This window comes from Bufo bufo, chromosome 1, assembly GCF_905171765.1.
Source record: "Bufo bufo chromosome 1, aBufBuf1.1, whole genome shotgun sequence".
Lineage (NCBI taxonomy): Eukaryota > Metazoa > Chordata > Amphibia > Anura > Bufonidae > Bufo > Bufo bufo.
This window is the reverse complement of record NC_053389.1, coordinates 812308024-812320936: the sequence shown is the minus strand read 5'-3', so window position 1 is coordinate 812320936 and position 12913 is coordinate 812308024. Positions and strand designations below refer to the sequence as shown.

The following is a 12913-nucleotide window of genomic DNA, read 5'->3' as shown; positions in this document are numbered from 1 at the left end:
GGAAAAATCAATAGTCAAAAAAAAAAAAAATGTGAAGTTAAATGTTAATTAAGAGGTCTTGTATGACCTTATGGGGGACGCAAAGTGTAAAAAAAAAAAAGGTTTCACATGTAAAAAAAAAAATCCCCAATTAAGTAATTAAAAAATGTTAAAAATAGAAAAAAATTAATAAAATAGACATATTTGGTATTGCCGCGTCCGTAACGACATGATCCACCTCGTCCGATAAACACCATAAAAAAATAAAAACTGTAAATAAAAGCCATTTTTTTCACCTTACATCACGAAAAGTGCAACACCAAGTGATCAAAAAGGCATATGTCCCATAAAATGGTACCAATAAAACCGTCACCTCATCCTGCAAAAAAAGAGCCCCTACGAAAATCGCTCCAAAAATTAAAATAAAAATAGCTCTCACATGGAAACATTAAAACAGCATTTTTTTGTTTCAAAACTGCTATTATTGTGTTAAAGTTAAATAAATAAAAAAAGTTTACATATTAGATATCGCCGCATCCGTAATAACCAGCTCTATAAAAATATCACATGATCTAAACCCTCAAGTGAACACTGTAAAAAAAAAAAAAAAAACAGTGCCAAAAAAAGCTATTTTTTGTTACCTTACATCATCTCAACCATCACCTCATCCTGCAAAAAATGAGACCCAACTAACACAATCGGTCAAAAAATAAAAAGCTATGGCTCTCAGACTATGGAGACACTAATACATCATTTTTTTGGTTTCAAAAATGCTATTATTGTGTAAAATTTAAATAAATAAGAAAAAGTATACATATTAGGTATTGCCACGTCCGTAACGATCTGCTCTATATGTCACATGACCTAACCCCTTAGGTGAACCCTGTAAAAATAAATAAATAAAAACTGTGCTAAAACAACCAATTTTTTGGTCACCTTGCCCCATAAAGTGTAATAATGTACCCAAAAATGGCACCAATAAGAACATAAACTCTTCCTGCAAAAAACGAGCCCCTGCACAAGATGATCAGCAAAAAAAAATAAAAAATATGGCGTTCAGAAAATGGAGACACAAAAACATTTTTTTTTTTTCAAAAATGCTTTATTATGTAAAACTGAAACAAACAAACAAAGAAAGTAGACATATTTGATATCATTGTGTCCATAACAACCTGCTCTATAAAAATAGCACATGATCTATCCTGTCAGATGAATGTTGTAAAAAATAAAAACAGTGCCAAAACAGCAATTTTTTGGTTACCTTGCCTCACAAAAAACGTAATATAGAGCAATTAAAGATCATATGTACCCCATAATAGTACCAATAAGACTGTCACCTTATCCCCTAGTTTCCAAAATGGGGTCACATTTTGGGAGTTTCTACTGTAAGGTGCATCTGGGGGGCTTCAAATGGGACATGGCATCTAAAAACCAGTCCAGCAAAATCTGCCTTACGGCGTTCCTTTTCTTCTGTGCCCTGCCGTGTGCCTTTACATCAGTTTACTACCACATGTGAGGTGTTTCTGGAAACCGCTGAATCAGGGTAATAAATATAGAGTTTTATTTGGCTGTTAACCCTCGATGTGTTAAAGAAAAAAATGTATTAAAATAGAAAATCTGCCCAAAAAGTTAAATTTAGAAATGTCATTTCCATTTTCCTTCAATTCTTGTGGAACACCTAAAGGGTTAACAAAATTAGTAAAATCAGTAACTTGAGCGGTGTAGTTTCTACAATGGGGTCATTTATGGGGTGGTTCCACTATGTAAGCCCCACAAAGTGACTTCAGACCTGAACTAGTCCTTAAAAAGTGGGTTTTGGAAATTTTCTAAAAAATTCTAAGAATTGCTTCTAAAATTCTAAGCCTTCTAACATCCTAAAAAAATAAAATAACATTGACAAAATGATGTCAACATAAAGTACACATATGGGGAATGTTAAAGCCTCTTTCACACGAGCGAGTTTTCCGTGCGGGTGCAATGCGTGACGTGAACACCTAGCACCCGCACTGAATCCGGACCCATTCATTTCAAGGGGACTGTGTACATGAGCGTTGTTTTTCACGCATCAGTTTTGAGTTGCGTGAAAATCGCAGCATGTTCTATATTCTGCGTTTTTCACGCAGCCCTGGCCCCATAGAAGTGAATAGGGCTTCAGTGAAAAACGCATTGCATCCGGAAGCAAGTGCGGATACGATGATTTTTTCACTGATGGTCGCTAGGAAATGTTGTTTGTAAACCTTCAGTTTTTTATCACGCGTGTGTAAAACACATCAAAACGCATTGCACCCACGCGGAAAAAACTGAACAACTGAACGCAATTGCAGACAAAACTGACTGAACTTGCTTGCAAAATGGTGCAAGTTTCACTGAACGCATCCTGAACGCATCCGTGTGAAAGAGGCCTAAGTAATAAATATTTTATGAGGTATCACTTTCTGTTTTAAAAGCAGAGAAATGAAAATTTTGAAAATTGCGAATTTTTCAAAATTTATGGTAAATTTTGGATTATTTTATAAATAAAGGTGAAATATATCAACTCAAATTTACCACTGTCATGAAGTACAATGTGTCAATCTCTGAATGGCTTGAATAAGTAAAAGCGTTCCAAAGTTATTACCACATAAAGTGACACAGATTTTCGAAATTAGGCTCTGTCAAGAAGGGGGTAAATGGCCTGGATGTGAAGTGGTTAAACAAGTTCCTGCAGCATGGCCTCTGAAATAGAAGATTCATACTTACCTGCTCCACTCCCCTCTGGTCCTCTGCGCTGCCCCCGCTGCCTCCATCTTCCGGTCCCCGCACTGTTTACACCTGGCAGTCCTTGGCCATGGTCACTTGCACGGCTCCAGTCAATAACTGGCTTCAGAAGTGACACGCTGCTTGAGGCCACATCACCGGGTAAGCCAGTCATTGGCTGGAGTGGTGTATGACCATGTCCATGCACTGCCAGGTGTAAACAGCGGGGGCAGTGCAGAGGACCGGAGCGGTGAGGAGCTGGTAAGTATAACTCTTCGGTTTCAGGGGCTATGCTGCAGCACGATATTTGGGACAATTACTGGGAAAAAGTGTTCATAGGAGCGCTCATATCTTATATCAGTCGATAAACAAGGAATTGCTCGTTTGTCGGCTGATTTGCATATTTTATCAGGATAAAAGATGTCCGATTATCTGCAGCACATCTCCCTGTGTAATCTAAATGAAGGCGGAATGACTGTGGCAGTGATCACTCCTCCCCAGTCACTTTGCACTGCCTTGTGTAATAGGCAGATGAGCACCCATCCCAAAATTTTTGGCCCCTTGAAATAGAGCGATGTGACAATGCGGCCCCCAGACCAAAAAAGGTTGTGCAAACCTGGATTAAATTAATGTATGTTTTCATAAACTAATGTGAAGCAAAGATCCTGAAAATAAGTAACTGAAACACAAAGTATAATCTATATAACTATGGTCTGCTCACTTCTCCTACAGTGGTAACTGGAGCGACAGATGGAATCGGGAAGGCCTACGCGATGGAGGTCAGTAGCATGTGGTCTATCAGTTTTTTTATCTCTCTCTTATATCTGTCTCATACTTCTATGTCTTCCCTGTAGTTGGCCAGGAGAGGCCTTGATGTCGTCCTCATCAGTCGGAATGTGGAGAAGCTACAAAAAGTTGCTCAGGAGATAGGTTAGGGACAAGAAGGTCTTACCTATCTGATTACTCAAGGTATCGAATATTGATAAGCAACACCTAATCTTCATATGTATCTTATATTCCCAGAAAAACAGAGCACACAAAAAACCAAGATCATTCAATTGGACTTCACAGGAGGGTCTGAGATTTATCCAAAGGTGGAGAAGGTTTTAAAGGACCTGGATATTGGAATTTTAGGTACGACCTTACAAATATAACAGGGCCAAAAATCTAATATTCCTACCAATTTTCTAACAATACACTCCTGACTCCTCTGTCCAAAATATTTTAAAAAAATTGTGTAGAAGTTTATTTTGCAGTAAGAGACTAATTGATGTGTTTGCCCTTTCTTATTATGATTATGAAGGTTGAACTCTACAAAGCTATTTTGTGACTTCTAGGTTATTGCTATGTTGGTAGTTCATGCCCAGTGGAGCCACTCTGTTCTCACTGGGGATAGCCGCTGGATTACTCACTAGGCTCCTGCTTCCTCTCTGGCATCTTCCTGTGCATTCAAGGCAGGCATGTCTGTCAGAGCACTCTACCCCGTATCTTGTTATGCCTCTACATCCTGCCTGCAGCCTAACCTGGTAGGGCGTGGGTGCACATTCCTCTTGGCCTCTTAAAAGGGTAGTGTGCACACACCTCTAGTTGCTACCAGCCTGTGGCAGCCTTCCTAGGGCTATGCAAGGCACCCTCCAAAATAGTCAGGTGCCTGAGCAATAGGTTCTAGTATAGTGCACTTCTAGTTCCTGCAGAGGTGCACTAAACTGTGCTACCCGCCATGTTTACTAGGTTGTTTGTATGCTGCCTGCCTTGACCTCAGCTTGCTTCCTAACTATGGTTTTGCCTCATCCTTTGGTGCTCCACACAGATGTCTCTCAGCCCCCATAGGTCAGCAGCCACTAAACAGAGATTACTCCAAGAGGTAGCCGCCTGGTGGTTCCGCTGCAGCAAAGTCCAGATCCCTGTATAGGGGTTAAAGGGTTAAAACCAGGGGGGCACTTAGATAATGCCCTTAGGAGTAGTCACAAGTCAAATCTATTCACTGCAGAGGCACAGCGGACACACATTTGCTTCCATAACAGTTTGCTTAGGCCATGGATCCTTCCTGGTAGTGTCACGGTGGGGAGTGGGGATAAGGGAGCAGGGCACCTCCTATCGCCACCCTCATCCTATCCATGACCTCCTAACCGCATGAGTGAACCCAGGTAGGAGGGCTCATGCACAAGAACCTGGGCCCTTACTAGCCCTGATGATCCCTGGTAGTAAGGTCTGGGCAAGGAGACGACCGGTTTATCCACGACACGGATGAACCAGAGTCTCACACAGGCCTAGCAACTGGTTATGGCAGACAGTGCACAGCTACTGGATCAGCAGGCAAGAGCCAAGAAACAAAAAGCACTTACCTGCCCTTGCAACAACGATGGCTTGACTCCATGAAACAGTACTGGCACCTGAACACCTAACAGGACACAGCACAAACAACTAATACAGGAATCCAGCACAACAGTACCTGCCTGGACCCCCATGCGGACAGGATGCATGGTGGCCGCCGGCAGAGCTGCGCACAGACATTTGGTTCCCCCTCCGGGAAACCCCAGGGACCCCCTTCTGGAGGTACAGACAAACAAGGGAATGTCTAGCATAAATGTTGGACAACAACAAACAACAGACCACACATGTAACTACAACTAGACATAAACAACACATCTCCAAATCAAACCCACACCAAACATAACAACAGATAAGGTAGGGAAAGCACAAGGAGGAGACCAAGGGATGACATCGCAGATGACATCGATGTCAAACTAGAATGGCCCTCAGATATCATCCAAGAAAGGAGCAAGCTCCTTCTCAAACAAAGGCAGACATACCAATGATCTCAGTCTCACAGCAACAGAATATAAAGAGACCTCAGACCACACCAAGCTCCACCTTGCTCACACCTTAACCCCATGCACACCAGAAAGGAAGGGCAACAGCCTTAAAGGGAAAGCACCCATGCATGCAATACAACACGTTGCCAGCGGCAACCAGCATGCGCGGCATAAGTGTCACGGCAAACAACCACCAAGCCGTGACACCCCCCCCTCAAATCCCCCCCCCCAATACATAACGGGGGGAGGTGCATATTCGGCGTCAGCACGTCCGTCAAAACTGCCGCCAGCATGCCAGGACCACCAACTAGGCCCCTGGCAGCCAGCCAACAAGCAGTCAGGAGAAACCGTACTGAACACCGCATCCATCTCAGACACAGTTCACACTCTGGGCAGCTGCCAGCAAGCATTCCCCAACCAGCACACAGCCAGTACACCAAAAGAATGCTGCCAGCAACCAGCCCAAGAGCAAGGAACCACCGAGAATGGACGAGGGGGCACACCAACACAAGCAATGGTTCAAAAACAATGGCAACACCTGTTACCAAGAACCGCGCCGATAACGATAACTCCCCTTTCACCCTCCCTCTGGAGGATAAGTATGTGTGCCATAAAACGGCAGGCGATGCATGCTGAGCCCTCTGTCGAAGGAATAGAAACCGAGGAGCCTTAGTTTGACATACTGTCACGGTGGGGAGTGGGGGAAATCCCCTACCGTACAATGTCTGAAATTAGGGAAAGCCACTAGGCATGGAAGCCAGGTTAAGGAAGCAGGGCACCTCCTATCACCACCATCATCCTATCCCTGACCTAACTGCATGAGCGAACCCAGATGGCTCATGTACTGTAACCTGGGCCCTTACTAGCCCTGATGATCCCTGGTAGTAAGGTCTGGGCAAAGAGACGACCGATTCATCCACGACACAGATGAATCGGAGTCTCACACAGGCCTAGCAACTGGGAATGGCAGACAGTGCACAGCTACTGGATCGGCAGGCAAGAGCCAAGAAACAAAAAGCACTTACCTGTTGCTGCAACAACGACGGCTGGACTCCATTAAACAGTACTGGTACCTGAACACCAAACAGGACACAGCACAAACAACTAATACAGGAATCCAGCGCACCAGTACCTGCCTGGACCCCCATGTGGACAGAATGCATGGTGGCCCCCGGCAGAGCTGCACACAGACATTTGGTTCCCCCTCCGGGGAACCCCAGGACCCCCTTCCGGAGATACAGACAAACAAGGGAATGTCTAGCATACATGTTGGACAACAACAAACAACAGACCACACATGTAACTACAACTAGACATAAACTACACATCTCCAAATCAAACCCACACGAAACATAACAACAGATAAGGCAGGGAAAGGACAAGGAGGAGACCAAGGGATGACATCGCAGATGACATCGATGTCAAACAAAGGCAGACATACCAATGATCTCAGTCTCACAGCAACAGAATATAAAGAGACCTCTGACCACACCCAGCTCCACCTTGCTCACACCTTAGCCCCGTGCACACCAGAAAGGAAGGGCAACAGCCTTAAAGGGAAAGCGCCCATGCATGCAATACAACACGTTGCCACCGGCAATCAGCATGCGCAGCATAAGTGTCATGGCAAACAACCACCAAGCTGTGACAGGTAGCCCACACAAGCTAGGATTGTAGTGCGTGTTCAAGAAGAAGTACCATCAACGTGGACACCAGGAGCAAGTACTCCAATGCTGCTCCTGCTCTGCCTCTTCAAGCCACAGTATCTGCACCGCTTGCTCAGCTTCTTCCATCAGGGGATCTGGCTTGCATCTACCACTGCCACCATGGTATGACGGAGATCCAAAAACCTGTTTTGGATTCCTCAACCAGTGCACCATTAACAGTGAATAACAGGCTTATCAGTTCCCTGCTGCTGAGCTAAGGTAGCCTTCCTTGTATCCCTTCAGTCCAGCTTCAGCCTTGTTCTCTCTTCTGTCTCCTGGTGACAGCTGTTTGGGAGAGTCTTGCAGGTCGCATAAAGGATTAATTAACAGGCTGGGACCTTCCATCTACCCTGGACAATCTGATCACATTGGCCAGACTTATTGAGCAGTGTTTCAGGGGGCATCCTAAAAAGGTGACTCATAAGAATAGAACACATTTGACATCTTCCTTAGAAAAGCATTTGCTTCCCTCTACTTTGTCCTCTTCAGTGGACCCCATGCAGCTGGATAAAGTCCAACTATCTGAGGAGGAGCACCAGCATAGATGCTGCAATAACTTATGTCTATTCTATGGTGGCAAGGGTCAATATGTGAGGGGATGTCCACTCACGGCGGGAAACTACAATGCCTCGAGTCGACTAAAGAGAAAATGCTAGGTGAACATACTCTTGTCTCCATATTTAGCTATTCTTGTGATTCTGCCCTATGGTGATATCTGGTTCTGTAAACAGGCTTTCCTGGATTCCATTTCTGCCTGCCACTTTCTTCATGAAGCTTTAGTGATCCAGTACCGCATACCTACTAAGCCAATTAGAGATATCTTTGGCGGTGGCTTCTGTCAATAGAGCCTTTTCCGGCCCTATCCAGTACTCCACTGAGCCCATGGGTCTCCAAGCATAGATACTGAGAAAATCACTTTCTACATCCTGCCAGAATCCATCAGTCCTTTGTCGCTGGGGTTACCATGGCTCTGCCTTAGCACTCCTGGGATCTACTGGGACAGTGGACTGATTCTGCATTGGGGATCATATCACCCATGGTTTCTGGCTACAGTACTACATGTTCAGATACCTCAAGTTCCGCTATGTTTACGGGGTCTGCCTCCATCCTATGCCAGCTATGAAGATGTGTTTGACAAAAATGAGGCTGAGACTCTGTGACCTTATTGGCCATAATACTATCCCATTGACCTTTTGTCAGCTGTCTCTGAAAGAGACTTAAATTTGGTTGGACTTCAGTAGTACATTAAGGATAACTTTGAAAAAGGGTTCATCCATAAATCTTCCTCCCCGGCTGGTGCTGGCTTCTCCTACGTCAAAAAGAAAGATGATTCTCTTCGGCCATGCATAGATTACCAAAGAGTGAATAAGATCACCATGAAGAACAGATATCCCTTGCCCTTGATTTTCAAACTATTTGGCAGGATTCATGGGGTGAAGATCTTCACTAAATTGGATCTCCATGGTGCCTATAACCTGATCCAAATCTGTGAGACAAGCAAAAGAAAGAACGCCTTTCAAGAATTTCAAGAATTCATCAACATCTTCCGTGACCTTCTCTATGTCTGTATGATGGTTTATCTCGACAACATCTTGACTTACTCACCTAATTTGACATTCCATTGGAAACACGTTAGTGCCATCCTGCAACATCTGCCTCTATACCAAATTTAAGAACTGACATTTTGAGAGAACATCTCTTTCTTTCCTGGGCTATGTGATCTCAGACGATGTTGCCAGTCCTGGACTAGCCTCGTCCTACTGTATTTCTATAAGCAATCATTTCACACTTTATGCCCACCTTTTTTATCTCAGCTCCTACCCATCAAGGAAGCCTTTATTCTCCATTACATCTCTAAGCAGTTCTTTTTGGAGGTGCATGCATCTTCTGTAGGAGCCAGAGCTGTGATTAGAAAGTAAAATTTGGTAAAATGGTCACTTGTGGGTTCTTCTTCAAGTCCTTCTCCTCTGCAGAACATAATTATGCCATTGGAGAGAGAGAAAACTGCTAGCTATCAAGTTAGCTCTGCAGGAATGGAGACATCTCCTGGAGAGTGCCTGTGACTTTGTTATTTATTTCTGACCATAAAAATCTGTCTTATTTCTAGTCTGCTCAGTGTCTCAATCCCTGTCAAGTCCGATGGTCTCAGTTTTTTGCCCGTTTTTATTTAATCTTGCACTTACATCTAGTGGAGAAGAACATCAAGGGGTCCTCCTTATATCATTGACCCATCTTAGTCACTCCCGTCTTGGTGAAAGACATTCCTCTTGGTAAAATGAATGTTCCATTAGACAATAGAATGCAGGGTCTGGCATGGGAACACAGGTCTAAGGAGGTACCTTGTCCCTCAGGATTCTGTAAGACTTTGAATCTCATCTCACAACATTACTTGTGGCCAAGTATTCCTCAAGACATCCATACCTATGTAATCTTCTGTTCCACATGCACTCAGAGTAAGTCCCCTAAGCAAAAGAAGCATAGCTGCTGCTTCCATTACCTGTGTCTGACGCTCCATGGAAACACATAGCTATGGACTTGGTTACCAACCTGTCTTCATTCGCGGATTGACTGGTTATCCAAAATGGCCCATTTCATTCCTTTGACCTGTCTTCCGTCAGCAAGTTAACTTGTCAACTTGTTCATAAAACACAATTTTAGTCTACATAGTCTGTCTCTTCACATTGTTTCTGATTGAGGAGTAAGATTTACTTGAAAGATCTATGTATAGTATGTGGGATATCAAGTTGGAATTCTTCTCAGCTTATTATATATAGTCCAATAGGCAGGTGTTGCATATTAGTCAAGTTTTCTGCAACTATCTGCAACATATCTATGCTCATCATGAAGATTGGGTATCTTTGCTTCCCTGGGTGGAGTTCTCTTACAACAACCGATCCAGTGGTGAAACTACTGGCAAGTCTCCATTCTTTATAGTGTATGGTTCTCATTTGCAGGTTCCTCTTCCTGTCCCAGTGTCCTCCAGAGTACCAGCTGCTGAGTCCACTGTTGGTGACTACTTCCAGCCTTGACAAGAGACTAGATCATCCCTAGTTCAGATGGCCACTGATATCAGTGCAGGTTACTACCTTAATTTACCCCCAAGGATAAGGTCTTGTTTTCCTCCAGAAAGATCAGTCACCTCAATTCATTGGTCCATTTAAACAGTAACTATACTTTCACACAATTTAATTTCATTTAATAGAGAAAGGTGTAATCAGCAAATTTCAACACTAGGGGTGTCACCTCCACCTAAATTTCAGTCCACTTCCTGTTGTCAGGCAAGACCTGTCCCTAGTAATAGAGACACAGAAGATGGCAGAGAAGAAATGGGGGCGTAGAGCTAGTTCTTTTACGGCTTCTAAACTGCTTCTGACAATCACATTTCTGTAAGTGTAATTTCCCTCTCTTTATCTGTTTTGCGAGCTCCGGAACTGAAAACAAACATAGTGGAAAGTGAGAAAGAGGACATCACAGCAGTACAGTGCTGGCAGATTCACATGCCCCTGCTTGTGAGATAAATGCATCTAGCTGTGCAGCTGAAACAGGGAATAATATGGCTGAAAAAGACATTAGGGAAGCCCCAAAAGACCTATTCCTTCACAGTTATGATTGTACAAAGAAGCATGTCCCTTGACCAGGAATGGGTACGCTGATGCCACTTATGCAGTGGGCCAGGATACGGGTGGATAATAGTCTGTATTTGTCGTGACGCCAATTGCAGCACGTGCAGTGTACTATCCCAGGGCCCTTCCAAGGTGTTATAATGCACGTCCCAGATTAAGAATGCCAGAGTGGTGTAATGGCCTATAATGTCTCTATAGGGTGGTGGTAATTGTGTCAACAGTGTCTCCTTCCCAGGTACGGCTGGACTCCTGGCTCCTAAATTTGAGTGTAGGGATAGTAGGAGTAATAGAGGAATTTTGCAGCAGAAATGATGTCCAGACCTTTAGATGAAGTTCAAACATTTCTTTACTGAAGATAACTTGTATCCAAGCAGTATACAGCTTTGGTCTCTGGTCCCAGCAGGTTTTAGCAATCATTGGCAGGAATAAACACTTCTGCACTTTAAATGTGAGCTTGCAGGATTAGTCGTCGTCTTGGTAGCTCTGTAACTGTGGCAGGAATTAATCTTCTGCACTTTTCTGTAGCTTCTGCTGTATAGGGACAGACTAGCTGAGGAGGAATGGCTTCTCCTAGGTCTCTGGACGTGACTCACAGATGATTTCTCAGGGGATGCTTTCTTCCTGGAAATCTGGAGGTTGTAGTTAGTTTTCTGCTTCTTCCATCCAGCTGAGGCTGAAGTTGCTCAGGCTGGGTATTTGATCAGGTCTCAGCTGAGACAAGATCTTTGCTGTCTTTCCTATGCAGGGGATCTCCTGAACGCTATCACACAGCCTTCCCTAACAGGGGTGGCTGGTACACTGCCTCTAACTTCCATCTCCACCCATGCTGCAGGATGTGGGCATAGCCCACTGTGCTCACAGAGGGGGAGCTAAGCTGGAATAATCCATTCCAGCCTAGAGGTACTAAACTGTAACTAGTACCTGGCCAATGCATTGCTGCCACCTGCTGGTGAACCTGGAAAATTACAGGATACAATTGTATTTAACATGGTTTTAGATGCACAGTTGTGAAGACATAATATAAATTATTTGAAAGAGAGTTAATAGGGTGGCTCACCCCCTATAACTATAAATAGGTGCTTAAACCTGAGATTGAATCACCCAATTCAATACATATACACTAAACAAATTTATCTTATTAGGTAAGCACTCAAACCACCATGGAGCAGGCACAATATTTAATAAAGGGTATAATGCAATATAATAAAATGCAACACTAAAATATATAAAACACTAAAATGCAATATAAAACTTGCTGGGAATGAGGTGCAAAAAATGGATTCCCATCGCAACAAATAAACCAATTAGTGTCCTTATTAGTTCATCTGATATTGATGCTATATTGCTGGCAATCTGTACGTTTTGGTCTAGCGTTCAAAAAGTCACAAGTGGTGATAATACTGCACTAAATTGATATTGTGCAAATGAATGGTTGCTTCCTGAGCACCGCACTTCACCTGTTGGTAAGAGAACTTCACACTGGCTGGTGTGTGCTCAGGTGTATATTTTCCAGGTGGATTGTTACTGGCAACCTTTACGTTTTGATATAACGTTGTATCCAAAAAGTCACAAGTGCTTTTGTTACCGCACTATATTAATGTAAAGCGGATAAACGGTTGCTCGCTGAGCACTCACCCCACCTGATGATACGTGGTCTTCACACTGGCTGGTGTGCGCTCAGGTGTATGTTCTCAGGGCGAATTAGTACCTGTGTTCCAGTGAAGCTTTCTTGCAGATACCTTCACTGTCTCTCTGTCCCGCTCTGCACACAGTTCTCGCGAGAGTTGGAGTACAGGTTCACCGATTCAGGTCACTCCTTGCCTTTACTTTTTCAAATTGCTGAAAGATCGTCTCCTTAAATAATAGTAGAGTTAAAGTCGCATGGCCATGCTTCAGTTATTTGTGGAATCTTTTCAGAGCATCGGTATCCAACACCAGACGGTGTTCGGTGAAAAAATCGCATGTCTTGAAAAAAAAACGCATCAGAACCGAATTTGCCTTTTTTTGGAATCCACCATTCCAGGATTTACCTATGACCGATTGGCTCTCCTTG

At 43.6% G+C, this 12913-nt stretch overlaps 1 protein-coding gene across 3 annotated transcripts in view; it reads left to right on the top strand.

Annotated features, from left to right (window-relative positions):
* The window catches only part of LOC120986580 (very-long-chain 3-oxoacyl-CoA reductase-like), a 148750-nt gene that overhangs the window by 87192 nt on the left and 48645 nt on the right, over positions 1–12913 (top strand). For all 3 annotated transcript variants that reach the window (XM_040415239.1, XM_040415238.1, XM_040415241.1), the window contains exons 2-4: positions 3448–3494; positions 3570–3645; positions 3739–3849. In XM_040415239.1, coding sequence (XP_040271173.1) covers positions 3448–3494; positions 3570–3645; positions 3739–3849 — 234 coding nt within the window. The remainder of the gene's footprint in view (positions 1–3447; positions 3495–3569; positions 3646–3738; positions 3850–12913) is intronic.